General features: G+C 41.1%; 1 protein-coding gene across 11 annotated transcripts in view; it reads right to left on the reverse strand.

Moving 5' to 3' along the window:
* Positions 1–403: 403 nt before the first annotated feature.
* Positions 404–18716, reverse strand: part of Tp63 (tumor protein p63) — a 210025-nt gene continuing 191712 nt past the window's right edge. For 4 of the 11 annotated variants that reach the window (NM_019221.4, XM_087575454.1, XM_087575455.1 and 1 more), the window contains 4 exon segments: positions 404–3481; positions 6131–6224; positions 7456–7600; positions 9840–9997. In NM_019221.4, coding sequence (NP_062094.1) covers positions 3185–3481; positions 6131–6224; positions 7456–7600; positions 9840–9997 — 694 coding nt within the window. In that variant the 3' untranslated portion in view covers positions 404–3184. 11 annotated transcript variants of the gene reach the window in all.

The following is an 18716-nucleotide window of genomic DNA, read 5'->3' on the forward strand; positions in this document are numbered from 1 at the left end:
TTGTCTGTGATTTTGTTTTTTACCTTACACGTCTTTTGCTTATAGGTTATGGTTTCTATTTTTGTGTTTTAATGAGTGTTTTGTGTGCCTGTTTGCTCTGCATATTTTGGCCTGTTTTCTAAAGAGAGGGAATGGTATGAAATTGTGGAGTTGGATAGAGGAGGTCTGAAAGTCGACGAGGGGCAGAAAACCATGATCAGAATATATTAAATAAAAATATTTTTGATAAATAAATGAATATGCAAAAATAAAATTCAGAAACGTGGCAGTCTAATCTCCAGTTGGACAGCAAACTCTGTTTGGCCTCAACTGAAGTATTTTTCTCTTCCCATTGTAAGAGAAACAAGGCCAGAGGTCAGAAGGATGAACACACAGATACATACTCACAGAGGAACACAATTTCTCAGTGTATTTTCATTTATTTTTAAATTTTATTGCATGTCCTGGCAAACAAAAATGGCTTATAGATTTGCCTCAGGCTCACCATAGCCCATAACACAAAAATACCAAGGGACAAGCAACTGAACCTGTAAAAAAAGGATCATGTCTATAAGAAAGTACCTTTTGAAAAAAAACATTAATAAAGTATATAAAACATTTCATATTTGTTTAATTTTGTACAATTATAAAAATAAAAAAGCCCCACATATCTCTCATAGTCAATGTTTTGGGGGGGAATATCAAGAAAACAATAGCTAACTGGACTAACAAGGAGACTCCTGCTTCCTATCCTACTTCACCACCACGCGAAGGAATCTCATTCTCCGGTGAGAGGCATCCAGCAGACGTCTGTTCTCCATGCTCTTCCCCACAGCTCTGGCTACTCACACGCTTAACACTGGTGTGAGGAGAGAAACGGCCTATCTACTGCTAATGGCGAACGCCAAAATCATTAGCTACAGTACAGGAATTTCCGAGTCCCTAGTGCTACGTAAGTAGTGCTGAAATGCCTCAGGAGTCCCCTGTGCCACCTCAACGGTGCTAAAGCAACCCAAATGCTCACAACCCCCAAGAAGCCATTTTTCTCCCTAACATGGCTAAGGCCCAGCTTTGTTCTCCATGCATTGAATTTGCCAAGCTGGGAAGTTGTTACAGAAGTTAATGATGCTTATCATTATTTAAATGCAACAGAATGTTGAAATTAAGGACTCATTCTCTTTAGTATACAAAATTTTAAAAAATTAAAAAAAACCAACTTTCCCTCTCCCCCCTTCTTACAATTAAGGTGTCATGTCTAATTTGACATTGAATTCTCACTAAATGGTGTTTCTGCAAAAATATAAAAACAGCAACAAAAAAAAGTTTCGTCTGTGGTTCTGGAAAACCCAACTATCCCCAAGAGAAAGAGTAACAAACAAAACCAGCATAGTATGCAATTTCACACACACACACACACACACACACACACACACACACACTCTCACACTCACACACAGACACGTGTACACAATATACTATTTTCTGGCAAAACCCATACATTACATTTCGTAGGCGTATTAGCCCATTTGCACTTTAAGATAAAAATGGGAGCTCCTGTGCAATGACAGCCCTTTACCAAAATGTGCAGGAGGATTGTAGAGCTCATTAGCCTGGTTTAGTCTGGGAAAAATATATTTGACTCAAAATGTTTCCAAAACATCTAGGGGGAACACTGTTGCATGCTTTCCCAAAGTGGGAAACAAGTGTTTCTCCATGTGAATTAAACAGCTTCACTGAAGAGCTTTGCCCTGGTTTTGTAGACAGTTCTTGGTCTATGCCTTGCCCGGAAAGTGTCAGGTGGAAAACTGGGTCTTCACCTCTGCTTTCTACAGCAATGGAGCTTTGATGATAAAGAGGAAAATAACAATAGTTGAGCTCATGCCATGTGAAAGCTACACTAGCAAGTTTGTAGTTTCCGAGCTACTATTCTTATTTTCCACCTTGATGAGAGATTAAACTTGCCCCTGCATGCAGTGTCTTATAGATAGGAAAGTCTTTAAAAGGTACATTTCCCAAGCCTCACTCCATGTTTCAAAAGGGGTTTAAATTCAGAGTTTGGTGAGATTGCTTTCTGTTGTCACGGAGATTGAGTATTTCTGAGTCATTCTTATTATTCCTGAACCTTCCTAAATAGATATTGCAACTCACCATAAAAAACTACACAAATTCCAATCATCCTGACTAATTAGCCCCAATTCTCACAACAACATTGAATGCATAGTTTACTCAGTCAATCTGGTATTGAAATTTAATTTTAAGGCTACTCTAATGACAGCAAATGTTTCATTTTTGTTTTACTAATAAATACGAGGGTGTTGGGTCTTAAATTTTAGAGAGCTAACTGCTATATTGGCTACATTTCATCAGCCATTTGGAATGGCTGATTTGGACCATTTAAGATTTTCCAGAAAAAAAAAAAGTACTCCTCATTCTCAAACAAAAGCAAGAGATGATGCCCTGTCTTCTAGTGTGTGACAAAGCAAACATAAAATTTTGCTTGGAATGGCCACAGAGTGAACCAGCCTAACTGGAATGGACACCAGTAACATAAAATAGACTGACAGTATATGCAGTTTTACCTCATAAGGAGCAATGGTAAACAGACTGGACGCATCCACAGGTTTGATGTGCTAAACGGCAATCATCCAAAGAAAGGAGAGGACCTATATATCACTGTTACTCACATAGACCATTCAACTCTAAATATCTGTCACCATACATGATACCCCTGAGAAAGGGGTACAGATCAGCCAACCAAAACAAGCAAATTCCAAAGAAGGTTGATAAGTGCAACTCGATTTCCATTAAATTACATTTAAACAATACTCAATACCCCCACCCGAAATATATATTGTATATTTATATATTTATATATATAGTCTTAGACTATAAGGCTGAAAATGCTTTATAAAAGTCAATGAGCGATCTCCAGTGCTTAGAGAGACCCACTGCTTCTCTGCTAACGTCTATCTAGCAATGTCAACGCATCTTGCAAGCAAGAGTATTGAAGGCTTAAAGCCAGGATCAGAATCAGGTGACAGGTCAGACTTTAGGTAACAGGTAGCCTCTTAATTCTCCATCCCTTTAGAAACCAGACTGAGAAGGAGGAGGAGGAGAGCTAGCGAGAAGGCTTTGAGGATCAAGCAGGCGTGCCCTGTGGGAGCTGGGAGGAGGAAGAAAACAGGAAGAACCCGGCGACGGACGTTCATTCTCCTTCCTCTTTGATGCGCTGCTGCTTGTTGCGACGGGAATCCATGTCAAAGTTGAAATCGTTCCACTCATCACGGGGTGGGAAAGAGATGGTCTGGCGGAGAGTAAAGCGCACGGCATCAATCACACGTTCTCCACGGGTCTCACTGGAGCCCACACTGACTGTAGAGGCACCACTGGGGGTTCTCAGGAGATGCGGAGGTGAGGAGAAGTCATGCAGCTGCCTGTGGTCCAGGATCCCCTTCCAGATGGCATGTCGGAACTGCTCAGGGATCTTCAGACTTGCCAAATCCTGAGCAATGGGAAGGAGACCAGGCGTTAGAAGGCAGACACCTGGATTTCTAGCTCGTGCTGTTTTATTCTTTGTTGTTTTGGCTTAAATGATTTGAAATCATTATCACTAATAACAATACACTTGTTCTCCATTGGCCTCAGTTTATCTGCGTGTAAAATAGTGCAGAAGTAGTTAAACGGGAGGCCAACAGTCTCAAGGAGAACTGTACGTCTCTGTGAGTCAAATCTATGGACTGGGACTAGTGGGATGTCACTGACAGTGCAGGAAGAAGGAAAGTTTTCTAATGGGGATTGAGTTTCCAAACTGATTATTTTCATAGCCCTATTGAATCCTGAAATTAGTGCTGGATATTATTATACCTATTTTAGGGAGAGCAAAACTGAAGCTTATGTTAACAAGCCTTGCAGTTTTGTAACAAGGTAAATATGCCGTAAACTCAGGATTAGCTTTTGAGCCTGAAAGTGTCCTAAAGAGCAAAAGGTTTCATGGTATAAATAAAAAAGCATCAAATGCACACAGTTATATCTAAGTTATAGCCATGCACTTCAGGAGGAACAAGAGGCCTTCCCAGTAGGGTCGATCTTAAGGAGGTGTGTGCATGTCTTGGATCTATTGCCATTAGTTTTTCTGTGTCTCCATTTAATGAAACAGTGCAGCAGGCAGAAAGCAGCTTGGCAGATGGCAATGTGGTCTTAGTTTCCTACTTGTATGCTTTGGATACAGTTATTTCTTTACATTCTACATACTATGGGCTCATAGACATGTGTGGTATGGTGGTATTATATAGCTAATAAGGCACACAGTATAATGTTTATCATCACATCATGAATTCAGCTTTACATCTGAAGATACCCAATGTCTTCTCATTTCTCTCCCAGAAAGGCAAAGGCACACTACAATAACTGAGAGCTGCAAAGACACACAAGGTATCTGTTTCTGGAAATGAGCAGGAAAATACTGAGGAACAGATGAGAAAACCGAATAGTTTCTACGACAATGCTGTAATATTGTCCCATTCTATGGGTTTTCAGGAAACCACAGCTACTTTAACTTCTGTAGTAGACGAAAATACCGTTAAGAAGACAATCCACAAGTTGATTAAGTTAGCATGATCTTTTGCTTCTTACATCCTGTTTACTTCTGAAACTGAATGAGCCCAAATGAGAATGAGATTACTCTTATGGTCTCACCCCCATTCACAATTTGTGGAAAGCACTTCTGCATGTGAAAGGAGGTAGGAGAATCCTGCTATGCCCCATGCGCGGTAAGTCCACAAGTAATACATTCTACATAAAGGCATAGGGAAGGGGTAGCCTTCTCATTGCGCCACACAGGACCCCACTACAGGCGCTTCTCAAATACAGGGCCACTCTGTTTTCCTCAGTGGAGAGAGGTGATTTTGACGTCACCTTGGTCCCGTCAGAACATCTTAAGCTTTCTCTGCAGTTGCTACCTATGATGTGCTCTACCAAGGAAGCACGGGGGTAACTTCTAGACTGTGAGGGCTGGGTGTAGTGTATCATGGTGTACACTAATCCCTCTGGGGCTGGAGCCTTCTCGTGCTTCAGGGACACGGCTAGCATCGGTGCTCAAGGAGGGGAAGGAGTCCCCACTACAGAAGCAACAGCAGAGGCAGAGATGAGCTCCTCCCAGCAGTCCAAAGTACCATCTGGAAGCTAGAAATGCCAAAGAGAACCGGAGAAAGAGAGAGAAAGGGGGGTGGAGGGGGAGGGGCAGAAGAGGGAGGAGGAGGATCAGATTGCTGCAAGGGGCAGAGAAGTAGCTCCCACATATGCAGAAGTTCAAGATATGGGGTGGGAAGCAAGAGAAAGTTTCAGCACATGCAGTTTGTTTCAGAGAAGATCAGAGTCAGAAAGGAGCGATTTCTAACTCAGTTGGATTAACAGAGGGCCTGAGGGGCAGAATAACAGCCTCAGATTTCATTGCTACTAATATCTGTGCCCAGGACTTGAACTCGTGGCTAGTAATCATTCCCTGTGATAGGGCACGGAGCAGGGGTGACAGAATTACAAATGAATGAAGAGTCAGCAGTGAAAAGAAGAGTGAACTCACCCTTAAAACCCTTAATTTAAGAAGAGATGAAAAAGCCCAGTGAACAGTGTCAAAGGCTTCTCCTGGTTCTGCCATTAATGTGCTATGGCCAATGACAATTTTGTCATCTGTTTGCTTCAGGGAGAATCACATTATGTCTTTTCTGCTCTCCTGCCTGATGCTCTAACAAGGACATTTTTAACCAATCTCTGAGTAAGTCTCATTGTGTTGCCCGAGCAGGTCTCAAACTTCTGGGCCGAAGTGATCTTCCTGCTTCAGCCTCCCAGGAGTTTGGTTTTTGGTCACCTGTCTAGAGATTAAAATTTTTCAATCATAGGAATTAAATATTCTGTCTCTCAATTTGCATACACTTGTGTGCAATGGGCCACAGCCGAAGGATCAGGCATATTGATTTCTGAGCTTCTGACCTGGGGAATGTGTCTGACAGGATTATGGGTTCCATTAGAGTGGAGGATTAGAAGCATGACCAAAACAAATTTTAAATCTATCCTAGATGGAACTACAAGGCGTATGTACCAGAGGGAGAAAAATAAAGAAATTATACTCAAGAGAAAGGTCTAACAGTTTACTTACATCCATGGAGTAATGCTCAATCTGATAGATGGTGGTCAGCCCCTGGGTCGTGAAATAGTCCAGACATGATGAACAGCCCAACCTTGCTAAGAAACTGCAGAGGGAGGAGGGAAGAGGAAGGAGGAAACAGAAAAAGAGAGTTCACCCCAACTGCATTGGCGAGATAAAGGAAAACCCAACATTTTGCCCTTGGATGCCCTGCATAAGAGACTGGCAGCAAATGAAGTGTGTACGGGCCTTGAAGCTGAGGTTTGAGGATTGCTAGAAACTCAAACTTTAGGTAAACTGACAACAAATCAAGTATAAGTGTTCTGGGAGGTGGCGATTTTTCAGCTGGTGATTTGGGGTACCTGGAGGTTTTGAACAAATACACCAGGAGCCATTGCAGTGGGTATGTGTGGAGGTTTGGTGGTCAGGCCCTCAATGCGCTTGCCTTCAGGATCACATAAGACTTGGAATCTCGATTCTTGCTCTTTTGTGTTTGAGGGATTCTTGAGGATGTTTTAGATAGTGAAAATCCTGTAGGCTAAGACTCTAGACTATCATTGATACTTCTTGATTTGTGCCTTTAAAACAGAGATTATCATCTTTGTAATGCTGGCCTGCGACTGGTCATGTCACTACCATCCCAGGGCCAATTTCTGCAGATCTGGGCCATGTACTACACTGTCTCTTTTGCTAACGTTGCACATGAGCAAAACATACCCTACCGTCAGCCAAAGGGATAAAGCTCCCCTTGAAACTGAAGACACACATTAAACATGAAATGTGGAGCTGCATGTACATCTGTGAGACACACCTTCCAGACTTTGCTATCTTCTGTCCACATGAAACCCCCTGTCCTAGAGTGTCCTCATTTCCTAGCAGAGTAGTGGAGGCTTCTTCAAATCTCACATTTTTTTGCTAATATTAAAACTTTTTATAGACATCCAACTCCAAAATTATGGTCCCATGGTGGCTGAGAGCTGTGAGGCCTAGAGAGCAAGAAAGGGAGCAGCAGAGCCAGTTTACATCCCTCTGGGGAAACCCAGCCCTGAGCACCAATTCAGGGGCCACAAATGACCTGTCAGAACAGAAGGGAGTAGAAGGGGATACATGAAGACCAAGACACAGGTCTGAAACCTGTGTGCATGTTTCCACTTTCACTACACTGGTCGTAGGAGTTCCTAAGAGAGCTATGCTGACCGCTGTACCAATCAGGCTCATCTTCCTTAAGTCACAAGGCAGCATTCTCTCTTCTCAACTACTTCATCAGTCTTGCCAGTGTCTACCCTCCACCCATAAACGATTAGGATGGACCCCAGGGTCACATGCTGTGCACTCACCTGACAATGCTGCAGTCTGTTGGGTACGGAGGTGGGGGGGTGCAGTGGGAGGTGGAGGGCATGGAGAGTGGAGGAGGAAGAGCTTGGGTGGGGCTGAGTCCATTCATGTCTCCAGCCATTGGCATGTGAGTGCCCATCATAGGAACTGAACAGAAGCAGGAGGAACAGAAAGGATTACTAAACTATCATGCCCCAGCCTCCCAGTGTACTCTCTATCCTGTTGAATATTACCAAAAACCTGTGGGTTTTTGTTGTTGTTGTGGTGGTGGTGGTGGTGGTGGTGGTGGTGGTGGTGGTGGTGGTGGTGGGGTTGGGGGTGAGGGGGTGCTGGTGGTGGTGGTGGTGGTAGTTGTTGTTTGAGGGAAAGACTGAACTAATTCCTCTATATACCTTCATGCATTCTATACCTAGTTGAGCAGAATAGAATCAGAATTCAAAATTAATTACAGATTTCTGAACCCTTATTCTCCTAGGACTCTCTTCCCATGTTTCTTTTCTTCTAATTGTTCTTTTCTGCTAAGTTGATATGTTTCTCCTTCCACTGGCCAGAGTGGGTTGTTTGGTTTCTCTCACTACACTTCTCTCCTAGAGCATAGAGATCGAGTCTCTGTTTCTATCCCCCACAGGCAGGATGACTTCCTTGTACAGTGAGATGTGCTTATACTGAGAAAACTGTGAAATACATCCATGAAGGAGATCTATTTCAAAACAAGATGACTTGTTACAGTATTATTCTGGAAACTTTATGCCTAATAAGAAAATAAACAAATTCAGGATTCAAACTCTGTTGTATATTACACCTGACTTCACCAACTTCATCAAACGCGTGCGGCGTTGGTGGTAATAGTGGCGGGCATAGCTGCTTTCCAATTTCATCAAACGCTTTGGACAGTTTTCAAAACCATCAGCTTCAAGCCTTCACTGACACCCCACCTCCAACTCAGCTGCCCCCTCCCAAAACTTGGGACTAATAAAATTTGTGAAATAAATTTTCTTTCTAGTTAAAAAAGCAGAAAATAATATATCGAGAAAATAAGAATATAATTTGTTTCTACTTTAGTAATTAGAAGCATGGTCTGGGGGTAGGGGTGTCGGAGGGACCTCTGACTCCTGCAGTGAGGAAGTCAGCTGCAAAACACAGCCCTATGACATTTCATAGGCTCCCCTCAGACTTGCCTGGGTACATCAGAGGAGAGGTGTGCACTATGAATTAAACAAAAGTGAGTGAAATGTTGTCTAAATGTAAAATGTGGTTACTATTACTACTCTCTTGCCCCTAGAACAAGGTGAGAGGTTTGTTCACATAAAAGAAAATAGAACCGAATGTCTCCTTTCACTGTCAGGCCTGGGACCTTGGGTGTGTTATCACCATGATATCTGTTATAAATCCCTGTGGTAAAGTGTCTGTTGTCAAGCTATTACGCTGAAAATGAACTCGGTCTGCTGGACAACAGAAGATCTCAGACTCACTTAGCTTCTTTTACATAGACTGTGCTTTCCAGGGAAAAGGAAATCAAAAGGTCACAACAAATAGGGACTTTGAAGGACCAGATGGTAGTTCCTAGGTTTTTCATCCAGTGGAGATTCTAGGACCTAAATAGTGTTCCATTCTCTCCATCCCTGAAAATGCCATTAATCCTGGGTCCTTACTATTCTTTGCTTCATTCAAGTCTCTGTCCCTTTGCTAGACTCACAATAGATCAGGTAAACCTGTTCCTAGAAGATCTTTGTACAAATTTTGCCCACTTATTTAGATCCAGTTTTTTCACTGTCTTCTATTCCCACATTTAGTTACTATGAAGAATTCTTGTGTGTGCAAGAGAAAAGGAGAAACCATTTTAGAGATCGATTCCCTGCTTATGACTGTGTGTGAAATGAAGTAAAGCCATAAAGCCAGAGATACATAAATGCTAACTCCGTGAAAAGATCATTTTAGAGACATAGCATATGAGCAGAGGACTGACTTGCTTGCTGTTGCACAGATAATTTTGCAAGAATCCAGATAAGAATCAATTTTCTGACACTTTCAGTCTAGCACACCACGCTACTTCCCATATGGCCGACACATTTTTAAGATGGTGTCAGAGGAGGCCAGAGGTGTACTGCCATCCAGGCTGGTAGGAGTGAACTGTTCTTGTCTCAGTGATCCTTATCCCTACTAACCTCACATCTCCCTGTACTAGGGTATTTTGTGATGAAACCCCAAAACTCAAAAATGAAGGGTTATTCGTGAAAGCCAAGTCATCAAATTCTGGGCTCCTCTACCTACAAGGTACCCTGTCTGCAGTCCTTAGCTTAGGGGAGAGTGTCCTTGCCAGCCTAAAGCACTCTTCTCCTGTCTTAGCCCTGTTCATTCTTTGGCAGCTGAAGGGAGGTGTGCTTACTGTTGGCTCCCATGCCCTCAGGCATGGTGGTGGGAGTCAGGGCGTTGCGCTGCTGTGGGTTGATAAGCTGGCTCACAGACGGCAGCTTGTTCATGCTGTTCATTTTGTTCAGAGGTGGTGAGCTGTTACCGTATGAAGACTGAGACTGCATCGAGGTCCTAGGAATACAAACACGGAGTGATGGTCAACACGGGACACCGAAAAGCAGGACCAGTCTCTTTCAACAGGTCCTGCATTAGAACTATGCCTGAGCCAAATACTCATTTTATAGCCTAGACTCGTTTATCAGCCGTGCCAGCCTCTCCCTTCTGGAAGGGACTCCAAAGCTATCACAAAATCACTATTTTCTAGCTTGTATATAGTAGAGTACTTAATATCTCATTTATGAGAGGGAAAATTTACACACTTCTTTTTTTTTTTTCCTATTGTTCCTTCCATCTTCTCTCTCTTGAGTTTCAACTAAATAAGTCTTAAAAACCAGCAAGGAGAGAAAGAAGCCAGCAAAGCACACAGGCTGATAAAGTACAGAAAGACACTAGACTTCTTTCCAACCGAGGCCTTCCATTTACAGATTTCCAAGCCATTTGGGGTACACAACACATAACTGAAAAAGTCGGTCATCGAAAGCATTTGACACCATACCCTACTCTCTCACAGCAAGCCCCGAGGTATAAACACCCTTCCTCAACTATACAGGAGCCATGCGGACACAGGCCATGTGAACAACTATTCTATATAGGAGAACCTTAGAACCCAAGCCACTGTGGGAATGAATTTCTACAAGTCCTGTGTGTGTGTGTGTGTGTGTGTGTGTGTGTGTGTGTATGTGTATGTGTATGTGTGTGCATGTGTGTGTATATGTGTGTGTATGTGTATGTGTGTGTGAGTGCGTGTATGTATGTGTGTATGTGAGTGTGTGAGTGCCTATGTGAGTGTGTGTGTATGTGTATGTGTGTGTGAGTGCGTGTGTATGTGAGTGTGTGTGTATGTGTATATGTGTGTGTGAGTGCGTGTGTGTGTGTGAGTGCGTGTGTGTGTGTAAATATAGTACTTACATAAAAATGTAGCTATGTAACTATAGACACAGCTGGGCATGCTTGCAGCATGTTCTACACTGTTAGTAGCAGGAAATAAAAAAAATCTAATGTTTTTTATTTTTAAGATGTGACAGAGTAATGGTTCTACAGGGATAAAAATCCTTCCTTCTAGGGCTGAAATTGAAACTAGAAAGGAGATAATGAGGACCAACTGTAGAGAACAGAGCATTTGAGAAATAGGTGAAGATTTGGCTTTGAGTATATGTCTGACCTGTTGTGGGAAAAGTTCTCTTTCAGAATTCATCAAACTAGATGTTTTGTTTTGCTCTGATTTGCCTTCTTTCTATAATACCCATATTCCCTTTTTAAAAAAATAATAGACAAGTTTAAATTCGCATGTGAGTTTTGGTTCCATATGTGTGTATGAGGCATATTAATAACTGCACGTTACAAACAAATGCAATGTGATGTTTGACAAATATTTACAGTAAGTAAGTACGTGTCCTTTAGGTGGGTTTTGAAGATGAACCAAATTCCCCACAGTTGCTGAAAACAGGCAGCCTGCTTTCTATCAGTGATGAACACTGGCCAGGGTAAAACAAACACTACACACCATAGTTGTTTGCATGAATTAGAATGACTGTGGAAAGCTACTCCATTTTATAACAAGGTTTTAACATTGATTTTCCTTGGCCTTTCCTACGTAGTACAGTCAGGCATCATATAATAAATCCTCCTGGTTACATAACTCTGCAGGGTGCCTGGCTGTTTTCCACCCATGTTTGCGAGATTGCCATTCCTCTGGAGTATTTCATGCCACAACATAGAAGCACATGCTCGATAAATTACTATTATCATTTGAAAAAGAAGTAAATATGAAACCCTAAGAATAATATGCTCAAATGCCTAGTATCTGTTGCCAATTGAATGTGTTAAGGACAGAAATGAGTTTCCTGGCACCAAGCCCATTTTGTTTCCTTTCTTTTCTCTTGATTTTGTGACATGCCCCTAGAAAATAATATGATGGTGGATGACAAGAATACAGGATCAAGAAATTATTAAAGTAGTAAAGTAAATATGAAAAGCCAAGGTAGGCAAAGAGCAACCACCACCTAACAGGAATTTATCGGCTACCAAGACATTCTAACTCCATACCCCAATGTGTAGGAACCTAGTGGGCAGTCAGCACATTCAGACCAACCTAGAAGCATTTCTAAGTCCATATCTCAGTCCAGGGAAACACAGAGAAAGGTAGTGGGGAGTGGTGCTAGCAGCTACTGCTTCTACCCCTCCCTTAGGCAAGGAGAAGGTAGCTATGATGATATATGATAATATGATATATGATATATGACTATATAAGATAGTCCTTCACATTCCGGATTCAGAATATTCTCCATCAAGCAGTTGAACACACAGTCAAACTCTATAATTAGAGTTTTAACCATTAACAACCACAATCATGAAGATAAAAATACACTGACAAACTTTACTTTTGTCTGTGGACTTTCACAGTCTACTGCTGTTTTCTACATGCTGTGAAACCTTGATTGCATCTGTGGTCACTGTTTTGTTTTGTTTTGTTTTTCCCTACCTTATTAGCTACTCTATTATTTTTCACAATAATCAATTTAATTTTAGGAAGAGAGGTCAGGAACAATGAGCAGATAAGGAATGCAAATTTTGGAGCCTATCAAAATATTTGCTATATTCTATATGTGATCTGAACGTATGAAGTATCTGGATTTGATGCAGGTATCACCTGAGTCTCATTTTCCTCTGGCAAACCTCAGGCTCTGCAGGGGCGTCTGTGAAGTCTGAAGGAGATCATGGGAGAGTCCTCAACCTTGTCTGGTTTCCTATAAACACCTTAGAATCTTTCTTCTTCCTTTATGGCCTCAAATAGTCGATATACACTCTAGTATCTGATAACAGGAATGGAGGGTACCAACATATGAAGTTATAGGAAGAAGTGAACAAAGTTGACAAAGATTCCTACTTGAATAAGTATAAAAATGATTTGGGACGAGGTTGAAAGGGTCACAGATCTTGAAGGCACCCACTAAAACACAAATGTGAGTTTTAAGATACAAAGACAAAGGTCACAGCACTGTGATCATTACTAACTCCCCAGTCTCTAGAATGGGAAGCCCTCACACACTTAGGAAAAAGTGTGATCCTGAATAAAGTCACAGCCCATTCAAAGGTCCTGAAAAATAGTCTACTCCTTGGCCATAGTGAGTGCAATGCCATGGTCCTTCAGTAAACAGTCCCCCAAATTTTGCAGACCAAAATGAAAATGAAAACAGAAGCTATGCCATTTTGATTGATTTCCTTACTTGTCCCCTCTGTCCTTGTCATTCACCCCAAACAAAGGACAAATATTCTCTGCAGAAAAATGTAATACAGTTTCCACGTGAGGGCATTTCTATAGATGCTTATTAAAGTTTGCTACGAACTGAGTATCATAGAGATACAAACAGGTAAGACTCCCATGGTTCTAGTCTTGAGGGAAAGTATTATTAGAAAAGCCAAGTGACATTGTTGCTGCTGCTGCTGTTGCTGTTACTGTTGTTGTTGTTGTTATCGTCATTGTTGTTGTTATTGTTTTCTTCCTTTTGGTTTTCAGTGGTGCAGATTGAACCTAGGTCCTTAAACATGCTTTTGAATTCTCAACCACCAACTTTGTTTGTTCCCAGTCTGCCATTCTTAGGTCTTAACTCTAAACCCATAAACTTCTGTATTCTCTGCTGAAAATAAGATGTTCCTTTAAATGATCTGGAATTAGAAATTAGACAACTTGATTTTACCTCTCATGGCTGTGGCAGGAGAGGCAATCTTTGTGATAAGTTCCAGGTTATGTCCATGGCTTTGCAGAAGCACACTTGATCCTTTTGCTAGATTTAATTCTTTTCAAATATACTAGTTAAAACTCTTAACTGAAATTTGGTGACACATTGGACAAATGTATTTTCCAAGCCATTTCTAGAATGCTGAATCTGGAAATGGAAAAGGAATTTTGAAGAGGAATGATACCCTGAATATGAAGAAGGTTAAAAAACAATGTAGAAAAAAATTATACCTCTTCTTAGTATTTCCTAATAGCCCACCTCTCTGTGGCCTGAATGTTGGCTAACCTTGCTTCCAAAGACCAAGGGCACCAAGAGTTCTTTAAAAGGCCAACCATAATATTTTAATCATCATAATATAAACATATATATAAAGGCTATGATGAGTACATGAGAAATTTACATAACAATAGGCTAAAGCAGAAAATATTTCTGACAGGAATGCCAAAAATCTAAGTACTTTCCCCAAGTACTTGCAGCTCAAACTTACTAGCTGAACTATAGCAAGGGCATCTTCATTTACTAATCCACTTTAATCTCATTTCAAGATTTTCTGTATTAAGTTTTTATCTGTTACATGCTTTGTTGCATAAAAAAAAACTTCCTTTGAAATATTGATTACAATGATACAAGGGTCAGAACACACAAAAATTTAAACCAAAACAGAAGCTTTGGATGTTGGTCCCACTGTAGATTTCTGGCCAAATATTTTCCAAAGTCTATGGCACATAAACCTAATTATCTAAGAAAATGGGACTTAGCTTAAACTTAATTTAGTAAATTTGGTGCTTTAAAACAAAACTGAAGACTTGTTCAGATGTCTTTTGGCACCCTAAGATATAATCCGTCACAGGGCTAAAATCTGTGTGAGGTTCGTTAATGCATTGTAAACTAACTTTCAGACCGATAACCTGGGATATAGTATCTTAAATAAAATTTCAAATAAAATATGAAGAGGGCCACAGTGACTGCCTTTTCTCTCTTCTTTCATAGATCCACATATAGCACTTGCAGCCCTTAAGTTCTGAGAATATACTCTACTTGGGGGAAGCAAGAGAGACCGAAACAAAAACTACAAGATAAACCAAGATGCAAAAGTTTATTGAAAATTAAAACCACACATCCACAAAGCAGCAGCCTCGATCACAAGAAATTGTTGTGCTGGTGACAGAGAATGAAGAACTGGTGACCTGGTTGGCACAGGAGGGGTCAGGGATGTTGAAGAAAGAAACAGGGATTCGGTCAGTTCTTTTGGGAAACTATTTTAAAAGGAAAGAGAACCTGTTTAGTTCTCTGCCTGTAATTTGTAGGCTAGGCATATTGATTTTAATACTTCTGTGCTTAGACATCATTTCCTCAGAGAGGAGCTCTCCCAGATTATGCACATGGACAGTAATGAGGATTCCAGTTGGTTTTATGGTAGGCAGGTTGAGGACCAGCAGCTCCAATTAAACCCGTTAATCATAGATTTGGTGAGGAGACTTTGAACTCTCCCACCATTGAATCATGGTAAGCAGTTACCTGGGGCAATATTTCTAGGGTAGTTTCATCTCGTATTAACACCGCAAAAGTAGCTTACCAGTCTTGGCACCTAGACAACAGTATGGGGGAGTAGGACCCGATGCAAGGAAGGCTATCATAGCAGATGTTAACATACAGTGGCAAAGATCAGACCTGGTAGAGCCTAAGTCAACTTTCTCCTTATGTAGGAAGAGAATGTCAGCATTCAAAAGGCCCAAGTCACTCGGTCAACACAACTTGCTTAGGCACAGACAATGACAGAAGTTTTTTCCTCATTTTCTTAAAAATACATCTTAAGTTTGAGACCTGCTCAAAAGCTTTATTATGAGTTTTAGAAACACAACAGAAGGTAACACAAAAGGGTTCCAATAAACATTGTAATGTCTCTTTCCCAGTGGGTCCCCCTCCCTCCTGGGAAAACAGTAGAAAGCTCACAGACAAGCACAGTCACAGTTCCTGTCCATCCAAGGCAGGGTCTAAAGATACAGAATGTGCAGAAAGCATCTTTCCTTTGCAAAATTTTGAGTCCCTTCAAAGATTCTCTCACTAGTGGATGTGTGCCTTTGAGCAGCTGGGTCTCTGAGCCAAAATGTCTTCAAGTCCTGTTTGTGAGGGCTGGAAACATGTACACACGTGTGCGTACACACAAAACACACACGGAAACACAACAAACACACGAGCTCAAACACAGAGACGGGGATCTATGGGTACACTGAGTGGTTTGGGGGGTTGGAATGTCTAAAGAAGACGTCAGACTGTGTCGGAGCTTCTCTCCGGGACTCCACAAGCTCATTCCTGAAGCAGGCTGAAAGGAGACTGTAGAGAGGAACCAGAGAAAGAGAATGAAGGCTTAGGACTCACAAATCCACATCAAATGAGCACAGAAACACACCCTTCTCCTACCTTCATGATCATAGTGCAGATGGAGCAGAGCATCTGAAAAGCCATTTCTTTTAAAAATCCTTTAGTTTAAAAATCCTCCTTTTAAAACCATCCAGAATATTCTATTCTCAAGTTATGTAAAGAAGATGCAAGACAAAGCAAGGGCGGCTAATCAGCACTCTACATCAGAATCATATTTTTCAAAATACACTCTCCCAGGTTCCATATAAGAGTTAGTTGGGGGCTCAGTCATCTCTATTTCTTAACATAAGGTGACTCACTTGAGGATTATGGTGACAGGCAGGTCCAGTATTCAGTATAGGGTGTGGCATGGGGATACTGGACTCAATTAATTGACAAAGGAAATGCAAAAACAAGAATAAACTTTGATCCTCTGTAAAAATGTCACAGACCCAATTATTATACCTCATTACTGCTCTGTCTAGCCAAACTCTGAAGTCTGAAGAAATATGATCTTATCAGTATTAGGAGCTGCGTCATCATGCATCTGGAAAGAACTATTAATGAGCATTTTGTGTGTGCCCAGATCGAGGTGGTAAATACCTTAATCCTCTCAGTCACAAACTTGGCCTATAAATGCATATATCAAACTTATGAAAGCAACTTTTGCATAATTAAGAAATCAATTATGCCATGGGTTGCCAAGAAAAAGCCCTTTTATTTGGCTCAAGGTTGTGCAACCCGCTGAACTGTTTGAGAACTGTTTCCCAGACTGGCTTTTGGAATCCTTTTTGTTTTGCACCTTCAAAGGAACAAAGGCACTTTCCCCCCTCAATCCACAGTCTAGTGTATCAGCAAGAATTGGTATCTTCATAATGAAATTTGCCTGCATGCACACCATGGGGGAAGCAAGTTATTACTAAGAGAGCTTCAGCTTTTAGTTTTCTTTGCTTGGAAGGTTAAAGCCTGGATGGAGTGTCTCTGATATCGAAGTCTCAAATAGTCAACACAAACTGATCAGATCAGTGCTCCGGTGAAGGCAGGATTATATACACCCTCTGGGTTCAAACTTCCGGACCTAGAAGCAAGGCCAGTTCTACAAGGAGATATGCTCATTTGGAGAAGTGATTGAATAGAATTTAATGAACCTTTAAGGTTTTTCTCCTTCACTAATTCAGAGCTAGTAAACCTCTGTCCTGAAATACATGCCATAAATGTAATAATCTTGCTGTGAAGTTCAAAAGTAGCACTGTGTCAACTCTGATTATCGTTGTCGGGAGGAGCGCCATGACATTGCCAGGTTGCATGGTGTTGCTGGTCTTCTCAAGTCTACAGAGCTGGCAAGTACTGAAGACTTCCTGGAAATGGGTGCCCTTACAATCTAACTGAGAAGTGTGGTTTGGATTCATATCAGTTTGGATATCTGTGTCCTTTACACTCTCTTTCCTATGTTTCATTAATAATCTTGAAATCACTGTCTCCTTACCTTCATGAAACCGACGTGGGGAGACAGTCTCAGTAAAGAAATGCCTTTAAACTGAGAGAACAATGAAGATCAACGAGCTGGTCACCGCAGCACCATGGGAAGGGGCACTGGCTGCACCACTGGCCACCATCTGCAGTGTCCCTGTATTGCCTCAATTGCTTAATTAAGGATGGAGTGGATGAGACTGGCAAAGAGCTTTGGTTCTAAAGGTGGTCTAGCCTCAGCTGCTCTGTGGGCTTGCTTGGTTTCCCAGCAAGGTGTGAGGGGCTAGAAGCAGTCTTGAAGACGCTGCTCACCCAGCACCCTCTGGCTTTTTTCACTATGGAGCTGTGATCAAGACATACTGGAGAAGGGCGTCTCGGGGTGTCATGGGGTGTATTCTAAGTAAATAGAAGCTATGCCGTAGAAAACAAAATGTAGTTTTCCAGAGAAAACCAACGGTTGGGAGAAAGTATAAGAAAGTCACACTGATCTGAGGACAGAAGGGGCAAAAAAGGGTGAATTACAGGGGAAAACAAACAAATAAAAATACAAGCTACATGGGTCTTTAATCTAAAAATTAAGGATTGCTAAAACAGACGCCAAATAACTTCACTGTATCAGTAAAAACTATGGAACAACTAGAGAGTGAAATTTAAATATAATAATAATAATAATAATAATAATAATAATAATAGTTGGATCCAATTTGTCTTCCTATTAGAGTCCAGCTTTAATAAACATAACTGTCTAGAGTTGTACCTGTATGGACATGCTAGTGAAAATATAATTTCTTCTTAAACAGTGTAAAGCCTTCATCTGTCTGTAATGACTTGAATCATAGCAACTCAATTTAAACATCTAAATTTAAATATCTAGCCTCCATATAGCCTGTGATCATGAAGGTAACTATGAAGGGTTATAAATAAACAAACAAACAAACAAACAAACAAACCCATGCACAAGTGAAAGGCAAGCAGAGAGAAAGCACAGAATGGGCAAATTAAACAAGTAATTAGACTGAAAATATATTACTGTCACCATGTAGGAAGTATATTGTTTTCCCACCAATTTTCATTCTATTCTTAAAAACAATTTTTTGACTCTGTACCAGTATAAAATTGGTACGATGTTGTAGAAAGGAAATCACAGGCTATTATAGGCA

This window comes from Rattus norvegicus, chromosome 11, assembly GCF_021556685.1.
Source record: "Rattus norvegicus strain SHRSP/BbbUtx chromosome 11, alternate assembly SHRSP_T2T, whole genome shotgun sequence".
In the NCBI taxonomy this organism is placed as follows: domain Eukaryota; kingdom Metazoa; phylum Chordata; class Mammalia; order Rodentia; family Muridae; genus Rattus; species Rattus norvegicus.